This window comes from Paroedura picta, chromosome 5, assembly GCF_049243985.1.
Source record: "Paroedura picta isolate Pp20150507F chromosome 5, Ppicta_v3.0, whole genome shotgun sequence".
NCBI lineage: Eukaryota > Metazoa > Chordata > Lepidosauria > Squamata > Gekkonidae > Paroedura > Paroedura picta.
The window spans coordinates 80039847-80052928 of record NC_135373.1 but is presented as its reverse complement, the minus strand read 5'-3'; the positions used below and the strand labels follow the sequence as shown (position 1 = coordinate 80052928).

The window sequence follows — 13082 nt, the reverse complement described above, 5'->3', positions numbered from 1 at the left end:
TGTCTTCTTAGCTCCTTTCTTCTTTTCGGCCTACATGAGGCATTGCCACCATAGTAGTAGTAAAGGCCGGGAGAGAGGAGCAAAAAGAGGGCTAAGGGTGTGGGCACTGATGTCACTTCTGGGGGTGTGGCAGCAGGCAAGGCCAGCTGACATACCTTCTGGGGCTCCTCAAAGTCTGAAAAAATATTTCAGGGGCTGCCATAGAATTCAGTTTTAGTTGCCAAATTGTAATGGATGAATGCTACAACTGCTATAACCATACGTTTGTCTGTAACTGTTTTGTTTTGCAAACCTGATTTTGCAACGTGACTGTATTTTATTCTTGTTTTATTCTTCATTTCTGTTACACTGCTAAAGGCTTTGTATTTATATTTCTTATTTCTTTCACAGACTCAATGTGCTTTCTTTCGGAATGTAAAGGAGCTTCATGTTTTCATATAACTTCAATATAGCTCAGTCTTTCTTAATCAGATTTTGTGAAACCCTGGGGTTTCTTGACAGTCCTGGATGGGTTTCCCAAATGGGTGGGAATTAATTTTTAATATTTTTTAAAATGTGTTAAACATTTATTGGGTCATATGACTATATATGGTCATGTCAGCCCACTCTTCCCTTCCACGCCAAAGGGTTGGTGGGAAGGGCAGGGATTTGGGTGGGTAGCTATGCTTCCCAACCATATTCTGCACGATTGCGCTGGTAGTCTGACTTGTTTCCTGCTGTAATGAATCCATATACCTAGGAGCCCAAAGGGAACTCTGTAGACCTAGGAATCCCTAGTGGGAGGGGTACTCCTGAAGTTAAAGTGGAGAATGGCAAAAATCCCTTCTTCCCAGAAACAATATTTATTTATTTGTTTGTTTGTTTAATGTGATTTATATTCCACTCGTACAATGGCTCGTGGCGGGTCACAAGGTCATTAAAAATCCAAATAAAATCCCCATTAAAAGGACACACTGATACAATATAAAATACACAGCAACAGGCAATAAATAAACAAGCCCCACACCCAAGACTGATACCCACTATTGGGGAGGAGAAAGGGCCTAGCTAGCAATGCCCAGATGCTGACACCAGCTCTGGGAGGGGGGCGTGATCTTTCAGTGATCTTCCTCTGCCCTGGCCTCAACCAAAGACCTGGCAGAAGAGCTCCATTTTGTAGGTCCTGCGGAAAGTGGAAAGCTCCCACAGGGCCCACAGCTTACCAGGGAGCTCATTCCACCAGGTCGGGGCCAGGACTGAAAAGGCCCTGCCAGGCATGTCTCTCTCAGGCCAGGAATCACCAACAAACCAGTGCCCGTAGAGCATAAAGCCCTGCGGGGAGCATAGGGTGACAGGCAGTCCCTCAGTTATGTGGGCCCCAGACTGCGTAGGTCCTTGAAGGTCAAAACCTTGATCTGGGCAACAACTGGCAATCAATGCAGCTGCTGGGGGGGGGGAGTCTTGGAGTCTGGTTTACCTGATTTTAAGTCATTAATGTCATTTTTATCTACCCTTAGCAAATAACATTAGAATCAATAGTTTACTTCTGTTCTCTCCATAATTTACAGGAAAATAAGAGATTTTGCACTGGGAACCTGACTCCTTGAAGAGATCTTTCTCTATATTTTTTTCTCCTGAGTTCTAAGAGTAGCAACACACAGGGGAAATATGATAAAGTCTCATCTAGCAGTTCTGTGGTATATTCCCAGCATATCAGTAGAGCACTGATCCTGTCAGCCACAAGGATAATGCAGCTCTACAGGCCAGGTGCACCTTTTCTAAATCTTGATCCAGATAATAATTTCCACTTGTCTGCTGTGACAAAACTGCTTCAGTCCTTTTAAAATACAGTCATTGCTGGGGTAATTAAAGTGCTTGGCTATTGGTTCAGAAGGACTCCTGAAGGTTTTGCTTTCAGAATTCAAGGCCAGGTGGTTTGACAATGGGAAGTTGAATGCAAGTAGGTAGAAGACCTCACAGAAGGGGCATAATTGAAAACATAACTTTAGTTGGCATGCTGCTCCAGTGAAATTGAGCAATTTAGATGAAACGTATATTCTAGATGCCTCATTCACCAAACTGTCAGTGTCAAAGATCAGAGTTGGGCTATGAGTCTGTGCTGGTGACTGAAAAATATTGTGATTCATGAGAACATTTTCAGCTAGTTAATATTCTGGCAAAGCATTAGAGAATGCTGTGGACTGTACAAACAGGATTGGGTGCAGCCACCTTTCTCGGTGTCACCCAGTTCCTATCTTGACAGTGTTCATGATCCCCAGCTTGGTATTTTTGGTCATCAAAGTGGACCTCTCTTTTCTTTTTTGCAGGCAGAAAAGCTGACTGGTCCAAACTATGGGTATTTTCTGGTTAAACAAAACAAGTGGCACCTTCAAGACTTACCATTTATTAAGCTCATATTAATGGGGCTGCCACATTGCAATTTTCTGGTTGGCCACACAGGATTTGTGCTAGCAGTTTTTAGTTCCCATGAAACTGATCTGCCTTGTCTTTAGAGGAGAGAGGAGGAGGATGGCTGAAGAACTTCTAACTTTTAAAAGCTAGAGCTAGAGAAGTAACCATCACAAGCTACATCCCATCCTGTCCAACAACAGGAGTACTTGCTAGAACCTCAGTTCCTAATAACCTTCTCTTTGTGTGTGAATATCTTACATTGTGTGAGTTGCTTGTCTACTGACATTCAATACAACTTGTTGATATTAAATGAGTTTCCTAGTCTCAGAAAGGCTCCTTCAGCTGATGGAGTTGCTTTTTTTGCTTTCATTCTGCTTTCAGGTAAGAGTGTATGATCTTCTCCAACATGGGCATAGCCCGGATGATGTCTTGATCTTAGCTACAGATGGACTTTGGGATGTACTATTAAATGAAGAAGTGGCAGAAGCTGTGACTAACTTCCTACCAAACTGTGACCCTGATGACCCCCACAGGTTTGTGGTTTTGCCTTTTGTTTATATTTATTTATCAAGGAAGTATTCCTGTCATCTGCTGAATAAGCATTATCCTTATTTTAAGTATTTCTATGGCCATTCTGAGAGAGAAGGTTTTTGAAGCTAATTGATGCTAGTGCTTAGGCTTGTATCTGTTTTCAGTTTTTAGAGGATAGCCAATATATTAAAAAGATTCAAAAGGCACTCATTTTTTCAGCCATTCTTGTATTTTCCTATACAATGAAGCCTGTGTAGCATCATGATTATGTTTGTATGATTATAGTTTGAGTTAGAGATGTCTAAAGGCAGTAGATTCATTCGGCCATTTTCTTCTTCTTCATGAGTTCTCAAAATTACTCCATAGTGTAATCCAGGGTTCGTCAACCCTACCGATCCACGGCTCTCACTATGCCGCAGCGATCGGCGTCGCTCAAGCCTAGGCCCGCTTCATTGACCGATCGCTCCTGGCTTTTCTGCTGCTTTTCTGCTTATAGCGAGCGCCGCACTGTGGGGGGGGGGGAGTGCCTCTCTCTTCTCCCCTGTAGCACTCACTACGCCGGAGTGATGGGGGAGGAAGGCGCACGCAGCAGCTCCGCGCATGCGCGTTTGCTTCACATGCTGGTGCCCAGGCCTCCCTTTCCCCCCTCCCGTGGACCGGTCCCCAGCCCAGAAAAGGTTGGAGGTCACTGGTGTAATCCATGGCTAAATTGGGTATATTTTTAACCCCCCACCCCCAATACCTGCATGATATCTTTGTTAAGAGGTGTGATTAAACAGAAAGCAACGCCAAAGTGGTTGAATAGTCCATAGGCACAGCCCTTAAACACATGTAATTAAGCATTATGCTGATCCTTGAAACATGTCCATCAAATAGTACATATTCTTGAATTCTGAATGAAATGATAGCTACTCTTCTGGAATGTGGGAAATAGTCTTAGTTCATAATCTTCTGAACTGAAATTATTTAAACTAAGCATAGATGTGAACAAGCTGCAAAATCTGCTTCTGAGAAGCTTAAATGAGATTGCCTAGAGGCTGCTAGCAGAAGCATATACACTTTTCTCCTGCAGTAAAATAACTATAAGCGATACATAGGTCAAGACCCTGAGAAAAATTTTCTTTTCCCCTCTCAGGGTTGCCATTTTTGAGGTAGGGCTTGGAAATATTCTGGAATTCCAATTTATCACCAGATTATAGACACCAGTTCACCTGCAGAAAATGGCTGCTTTGAATGTGAACTCTATCACACTTAACTGTGATAGGGATCCTCTCCCTCTCTAAACTCTGTCCTCCCCAGGTTCCCCTCCCCCCACCCCTGATCTCTAGGAATTTCCCAATCTGTAGTTGAAAATGCTACTCTTCCTCATTCCATTTCTAACAATGTTAAATTTCTGGTGAGCATATGGCCAACATGAAATTTTCTTTGCTTTCAACTCATTTACAGGTAGTAGCTTGAAGCACCATTATGTTATACGCTGCACTCACAGAAGGCACTTCTGTCAGCAGTAGGGGTGTTATTTTATTGGTTTCTCTCCTGCTTCTGAACTCCACTTTGCTCCCCACAGTATTCCTGGGGTTCATTATAAAGATGCGAAGGATCTGGGGAAAATTGGGAAATGATGGGGAGCACTGAAAGAGACTCCTACGAGGACAAATAAGTGAAATGCTTCTTTTAATGCTTCTTTCAAAACATATAGGATGAAAAAATTAAAAGCTTTTTCAATTATTTTGGTGAAAATATTGTTCCAATTAAATGCTTTGTTAGGGAGAATTACTTGCTTGAATCGAAATTGAGAAAGGAGTTTGGCAAGGCTGTATACTGTCACCTTGTCTATTTAACTTGTATGCGGAGCACATCATGAGAAAGGTGGGATTAGAGGAGTCACAAATTGGGATCAAGATTGCAGGGAGAAATATCAACAACCTCAGATATGCAGAAGTTGGACCATAAGGAAGGTCAAGCGTCAAAGAATTGAGGCTTTTGAACTCTGGTGCTGGAGAAGACTCTTGTGAGTCCCTTGGACTGCAAGGCGAACAAACCGGTCAGTCCTAGAGGAGATCAGCCCTGACTGCTCCTTAGAAGGCCAGATCCTGAAGATGAAACTCAAATACTTTAGCCACCTCATGGGAAGGAAGGACTCCCTGGAGAAGAGCCTAATGCTGGGAGCAATTGAGGGCAAAAGAAGGGGACAACAGAGAATGAGGTGGCTGGATGAAGTCACTGAAGCAGTAGGTGCAAACGTAAATGGACTCCGGGGAATGGTAGAGGACAGGAAGGCCTTGGAGGATCATTGTCCATGGGGTTGCGATGGGTCGTTCACGACTTCGCACCTAACAACAACAACAACTTGCTTGAATGCTACTCTAGCAGTTCTGTAAACTTGCTTTGACAGGTGAAATCTAAATTCACTGCATTATTTAATGAATAAAGCATTTAGTAGTGGACTGCTCTTGATAGCTGTCTCTACGTTCCTGAAATACTTTTCTGTTGCTGAGCATAAATACTGACCCTCTTATTCTAGCTCCCGATTTGCTGTTATACAGCTGTCTGCAGTCATTGCCTGTGCTTTTATTTTACCATTAGAAGTTTGTTTTCTCTGTGCTTATACTGAGTTTAGTAGCTTTTTTCTTTAAAACAGCAGCAATATCTTGGTATTTTTTAAACTAGAAAATAAGATTTTATGCTATAGCACAACAGTAGCAGCAATACTCACTTATACCTTAAGGTCTTTCCTTACTATACACCTTAGCATCTAAAGAATGAATGTACAATAAAAATATATGAAATGAAAATGAACCATGGTAATACCTGCGATCACTCATGAGAAAGGGAATGTTATGAGATATTGGTCAGTGATTCTTTTGGCATTGTTGTGCATGCATAACCTTTTTTTAGATTTGGGATTTTTCTGCAAACCTGGTGATTCCCCAGATTTGAAGTAACACTTTCCTTTCCCATACTTGGTCCAATGTGTGGATTTGCTATATAAATAAATGGCTTGATTTATACTCTGGGACTAAGTTTTGAATTAGGTATAAGATAAAAATTTATTTATACCTGTTTATCTCATGATGGAAATAAATCTTTTATTGAGTACAGATTTTGACACGATCTCTCCAAGTCTCTCATGAAAAGAATATTAATGGAATGAATTGAGGTTATCATCTTTTGTACATATCACTATAAAATAAACGTATCTCTGCTAATGCTAACCACTCTTTTCAGTTATTAATGCTGGTGGATTTTTATTAACTCTAGTTGGCCTGAAGACCATTACCATTTCTGTCAAAATCCCACTATCATATTGTTCTGTGACTATAAGGAGGCTTGTAGAAGCAGAGAGGTAGCAATGCATCCTGTGATCACTGCTGTGCTGTGCAACAACTGCAGACACTGCATCAGGCCTAGCAATTGTTGGTTGGATTACCACGATGATTTCCTTGAATGGAAGTGTGTGTGAGTGGCGGGAGGATTTTCACTGATTTCCTGCTACTGACCTCTGAATCATCGTTCATGCTGTCCCTAGGTGTCCCCTGTAGAGTTGCTAACTCTTATGATGTGAAATTCCTTGAGATTCAGGGGGTGGGGTGTCCCACTTGGGGATGGTTGGGTTTGGGGAAAGGAGGGATCTCAGTGGAGATGAGAATTCACAATGATTATTCCTGTGTTCTAGAAACTTCTTAATGTAATAAAGCTTTACTTATGAATAATCTCTCTGATCTGTGGCTTTTTAAAAAATAACTTGTAGGTACACGTTAGCAGCTCAGGATCTGGTAATGCGAGCCAGGGGAGTGCTGAAAGACCGAGGCTGGAGAATATCCAATGACAGACTGGGCTCAGGAGACGACATTTCTGTCTACGTCATCCCTTTAATACATGGGAACAAACTGTCATAAATGAAGCACCGATACTTGTTGTGGGTAAAATGTGCTTTTAGTATGGACCTTTGGAAAGGGCAGGCTGCTAAACAATAATAGCAATTTTGAGTATGTTCTCTCTAAACTTGGCTGGATGGAGAACATTTCTAACTTAATGGTAGGGACTGGATTGTTATATGATTAAAAGTATCTCATAAGAGTTGCAGCTTCCCTATGTTAATGTCTTTTGGTGCATATCAGGGGCAGAACTTCAATGCTGCTAGCGTCTTAGCGATTCCTTTTTAGTGTTCCTCCTGGTGAGGACCCTGTTGCAATCTGATAAATGTCTTTATTTTTCAGTCAACTGTAGCCTAAAAATATCACTTGGATGTGAAGTGGAAACTGGTAAAGTAGCCAGTCTCAACCCAAATTAACTTTTCTTTAGAACAAATAAATGTATAACATATTAAGATAAAAAAAATCTGATCTGACAAGAGATGTGATTTTTTTAAACTACTAATATTATAGTGGAGAACTTCTAAAAGGATATATTTATTAACATAAATGTAAGCTTTTTTCCCCCTCTTGTATCTTACAATTCTTGGAACCTTTCAGTTAATTTTATATATTTAGGTGGTAAAGCCATTTTTTTCTCTGAAGTTCTAATTTCTGGATACTATTAGCAAACTTGCCTAAGGAGAGTAAAAAAAAAAGTAAAAAAAATACTTGTGTTCTGTCTTTTTTGGGGTGGAGGTGTTTAGGATTTGTGTTTTTAACTATGATGTAGCAGAATGGGAAAAATCTTACGTTAAAAAGATATTCCCAGAAGTAAACATTTCTTTGGCATCAGACATTTTCATTCATTGAATGCTTCTGTCTGTTGAACATATATCCTGTTGAAAGGATCATTATCTATATATTGTGTAATCATTTCTTGTATTTAGTAATTTTTTGTTTTCTAAGTCTATTTCATTTTCTAATATTAGAGTGTTTGGAGCTCTCCTTATGTACTAATATTTTCCATCTTTTCTTACTAAGCTACTTTAGCATTACTTCCTTATGCTGCTTTTGTAATCATAGGCGAGATATTGTATTGGAGCGTTAGCAACACTTGATAGTGTAAATTTGGAAGACAGACAATTGGTCTGAAAATAATAATTTGCTTAAATAGTAAATTGTATATTTCTCCTAGAACAAATGTTTACTTTAGGCTGCTATAGAAGACCTATTCCCAGTACAAATGCATCTTCCAACGTGTCAGTTCATTACATTTCAGTCTGAATTCACAATTCAGAAGATGATAATTTGTTTCTGACATGGATTACATCTCATTGTCATCAGAGAAATGTGTGTTAAACTTGGTTATATCTAGGGTGCAACATTTTTATAAGAAGCAGATGTTTCATAAACCAGAGCCATTCCACAAGACAGCAGTGAAATTATTTTCAGTATATTACTTCTGTACTTCCTACCTGCTCAGATCACTTTCTCTTAATATTACTTAAAGAAATTTGGGCATGGTATGGTTTAGAATTCATTTCTACATAAACTCTTTACCTGGATAAGCAGTCACTTTGTCTTATTTTGGACATTCCCATGAAGTAAAACTTTGATGTGTACACTTATCATTTTTTCCATCACTTTTGAATGCAGTGTCTGCCCTGAAAATAATGTATAGACCTTACTATTTTCCCTCATTTTGTGAGGTAATCACTGGAAGTGTATTTTTTTGCACAGGACCGGAACACATTCCCCATTTCAAAGTGCCGTAAGCATGAAAATTAGAATTTTAGCAGTAAACCATCATAGTGAAAATATTTTTCCTATACCAGGAGGACCATGGATAAAATTTTTATTTTACTCCTATTGCAAGTAGTCTTGATTACAGCTCTGAAAGAGATTTGTCATGGGAGATGGGCATAAGAATGAGCAACAGCAGGAGTAGAATGCATTCAAAACTAATATATTATCTAGACTGCTACCTTCTATCATGTCATGGAAAATGACATTTATCTGAAACATGTTAATGAAAGCTTCATTTCCAGTGTTGGATATTTGTGTTTTTTTACATTACTTTATCCAGATTTAATGGTACAATTGCAAGCGTTATTTAGTTTACCTAATCCACAATGGAAAATATATATTCTTCTATTAGCAACATTTTCAAAGTAATTCTAGTAATGTTAGTTGTTTTAAATGAAACTGCAGGCAAATGCTTAAATCAGTTTTTTAATAAAATCTACTAATACTGTTGCTGTTCAGATAAAATTTATATAAAGCACTATATGTGTGGGTTTTTTGTTTCTATTTACTAGCACAAAATTTCTCATTTAACTCAGTGACTTTATCTAGAGAAAGCTGTATTGGCTGAAAAGAACTACTGGGAAAAGCTATTGGCCAACTTTAAAAAGAAAAAATAGATGTTTTGTATTTACAGGCAAGTGAATGACATTTGCACCCTAAGAACTAACTCAGAATTGATTCTGAAGCTTTTACTGACCTTTTCTAAAAGGTACACTCAAGCTATGGTTTTCACCTGCTTTTAGAGCTTCTGTAGAGCTCCTTTAGTGCATTAATAATTCCCTATATTAAAACATTTCAGATTTGTTCCAAAGAATGACACTTTTGAGACAGTAAGGCACTTTCCAAGTGAACATTATTTTATAAGAGCCTGTGTGTTTTACTACTGGGCTGCAACACCAAGCATTGGTGAAAGTGAGTAGAATGCTATGCAAACCATATTGCTAATAGCAAGTTCCACTAGGACAGCAAAGATCTGTCTATACTTCCCTAATAAATATTTATATCAGACAGTCATGTATATAATAATACTTAATCGTTTGTGTTAATCATAACATGGAGTTTATTATCTAGAAATAATAAAGCTGTGTTCATGCTTCTACTTCAACAGTTTTATAACTCAAAACACTGCTGAAAACTGTTAAAGTAATTGGGTTACAGTATGCATTGTAGTGGTGAACGATTATGGCATATTCAAGAATTCTTAGCTGTAGATGGGAAAGAACAAAAGTGATGGCAAACTCTCATTTGTATCACAGTACATTTTTACATCATTGGTCACTGATCACTGAAACAACTTCCCAAAGGGAAATCAAGTGAATCCAATGTCTCTTATTGCATATCTGATAAAGGACTTAGAAGAGTATTAGGTAAGTAGGTGGTTAAAGGTGAAGGAGATTAATTCGCATTATGAAACTGAATCAGTGCTAAGGCTCCATGTAATTCACCAAGTAAGAATGATAGAAATTGCACAGGAGAAACCGTATTAAATTGTTCCACTCATCTTCTCCTCCATCCATTCATTAAACCCTCCAAAAAACAAACTGCATTTTTATATTCAGTAACAATATTGAAATAAAATACAACTTATTAGAGAATTTTCCCATTGTGCTTAGATTCAACAGGAACCCAACATTTTCTTCACCAAGAAATTTCCATTGAAGAGAATTTATGAATGATTCTGGCAACAAGTAATCATTATGTTAGTTCCCTTTGAATGTTCTTACAGTGCCCTTAATAAGAATGGATATAATTTAACTGAAATGTCAAACCAGCAGAACATATTACTTAGAACCAGTGGTAATAGTCAGCCAATAAGAAACTTTAAAGGGTACTGTTTATGGGCAGGCTCATGAAATGGCTGCAGGAACAGCAACTCTCTACACGACATCATTTAAGTAAAATACTTCACAGATCCTTTCTTTTAAACATTGATATTTTGTCTGCATTTATCATACAGTTAAAAAAACCCTCTGCCAAACCTATCTTAGTTCTCTTGCCCTTTGCATATGTACTTCTGTGATTTGTATCTCATGTATTGAGTTATGTGAAATCTGCATGCTCTTTCTCTTGTAACTTTGTTTTCCTGTTGTATGAAGTTGATGTTATAGATATCATGTAGACAGTGGCCAAATACCTCTTCAACCATTCTGCCAAAATGTATCTACATTATACTTGAAGGAGGCTTTTCCCTGTCAACCTCCACTTTTTCTTCTTTCATTTTCTTTCAGTTTAATTCAGCAGCTGCCATATTATTCAATTCCCATTTTGGCACAGTACTTAAGGAATGTATTGTTTTCTAGGTTCAGCATTCCAAACAACGAAAAGAGTCTGTTGGATTAAAAATGGTTTGGATCAGTGTACTTAAAATATTGTGACTGTGAAAATATCAAAACTTTTTTGTAATCTCAAAACAAAGATGTTTAGTAAAGGGATATTTTTATGTGTGTTGAAACCGTTAAGTGCAATGAAAATGGAAGAACCTGGAAAAATGTATGAACAGCCGCATTTTAAAAATGAAATTGTAAGAAATAAACATAAAAACTTATTTTGGCTCTTTATTTTGGCAATATGTGAACTGTTTCTGGGTTTGGTAGCTGTATAGAAAAAGCACAGAAATCTGATAGTGATTTGTCTTCTGACAATTTTCAACTGTGCAATATCACTTAATCTGGAATAAGAGTACTCTCTTAATATAGAATCTTGCCTCTCTCCACCTAAACATCTCTCCACCTAAACTGCTTTAAAGGCTGAACAAAACATTGGTCTTATCTGAAGGTTTCTTCTCTTCAGTGGGGCGAAGTCATCCACAGATGGTTAGGTCATGCCTCTGCTCACTCACGTAGAGTTATTCATATTCAGATTATTTTGAGTGGCCTTAATGGGTAACTATGGGCTGGCCTTCCAGTTTTTACAAGCTCCTGCATACAGATCTGGATTCGTATTTTGCCTTGCAGTCCAATTTTTGTTCTTGTTTTTGGGTGGGAAGTGGATGATTTTGCCCCACTGAAGAGAACAAACCTTCAGTTAATACCAATGTTTTGTTCTACTACAGTGGAAGAAGTCATTAGCTATGCCCAAGCTATGCTCCCTAAGGTAGGAAAACAAACCTCATGGGCACTATCTGATATTCTGCCATCTGTTGGAGCATCCTTCTGCCAAAGGCTGCTTCCTCCAATTTGGTTTGGTCTATCTTGTAGTGTATGACAAGGGTCAAAAGAGACTACCATGTTGCAGCTCTACAGATTTCTTCCACAGGGTCCCTGGTGGTAACAGTAGCCAGTGTAGTTGCCACTCTCAATGAATGAGTGGTCTCATATGCCTTGTAGATGCTCTATTTTAGCCAGAACATGATGGTAGATAGGACACTGTCCTCCTCATGTTCTGGGTGCTATGGGAAATGAATAGGGCATCAGACACCCTAAGGGATGCTGTCCTGTTCAGATATATGCATAGGTCCTAGCGCATGTCTATGGTATGCCATTCCTTCTCCTTCTGGTCCTTCAGTCTGGAACTCTGGCTCCTGTGTAACACTGTTCCCTTTGGAGATGAAGGAAAAATCTGAATAGTGTCACAAAATGTTTTTGGAAGATGCACAGCTGCTTTCATGAGGACAGTGCTGCAATCTCTGACACTCCTCGCCAAGGTCACTGCTACTAGGAAGATCACCCTCCAAAAACAAGCACTTTAGTTCAGCTGTTCTTAAATGTTAAAATATTGAGTGGGGCAGTGCCCTCAATATTGCAAAGAGTTGCCAGAAGAGGAAACAGTGCTTCACTGGGGAAGCCACCTGTGTCAAACTCTTGATGAATCTCTTGATGTAACTGCTTGAGCTCAGACTCCTGCACCTAATGTGGCCTGGAGTCTTGCAGCGACCTGTCCCTCCAAGGTGTTCAGTCTCAGACCTCTCTTACATCCATTGAACAAAACCTGAACCACTTTTGTCACCTCTGGGTCAAGTGAGCTCACCTTACAGTCTGCTGCCCACTATATGTTTGCTAGATGTGGTTGTAGATCCATTTTGTTGCTGGTCCCCATGACTGCAGCATGACATCTATTATTTTTCTAAAGGGCCCCTGTGTTTCCAGATTCTCTCAATTTTCATACTGTCAGTCAGAGCCAATCCAGGTCTTGAGAACATACTGACCCCTGAAGCAGGAGATCCAGTCTGGTGGGTAAGCACCAGAACTCCTAGGTTTTCAACTGCAGGTGTCAAGGCCAAAATGGGATGACAAGGATGACCTATGCCCTTTCTTGGTGTATCCTGCTTATCAGTTGGCTGATGAGCAGACTGGGGGTAACACCTACAGGCTTTTCTTGGCCAGTGATGGATCCTGGTGTCTCCCCTCACCACTAGTGGATCTTGGAATCCTGATGCGACACTCTGATTCTTGTGATTGTTCATTGATGTTATCTGATCCAAGGATGGCTGGCCAAGCGGGTTGCCATTTGAAGCAAAACCTCTTGATTCAGGCTCTGTTCCTCAGGCATAGGTTCTGC

General features: G+C 39.4%; 1 protein-coding gene and 1 long non-coding RNA gene across 3 annotated transcripts in view; one reads left to right on the top strand and one right to left on the bottom strand.

Moving 5' to 3' along the window:
* The window catches only part of PPM1H (protein phosphatase, Mg2+/Mn2+ dependent 1H), an 89199-nt gene extending 78069 nt beyond the window's left edge, over positions 1–11130 (top strand). For both annotated transcript variants that reach the window (XM_077338675.1, XM_077338674.1), the window contains 2 exons: positions 2773–2924; positions 6674–11130. In XM_077338675.1, coding sequence (XP_077194790.1) covers positions 2773–2924; positions 6674–6821 — 300 coding nt within the window. In that variant the 3' untranslated portion in view covers positions 6822–11130. The remainder of the gene's footprint in view (positions 1–2772; positions 2925–6673) is intronic.
* Positions 1–13082, bottom strand: part of LOC143838007 (uncharacterized) — an 82595-nt gene that overhangs the window by 49153 nt on the left and 20360 nt on the right. The gene's annotated exons all lie outside the window — the stretch shown is intronic.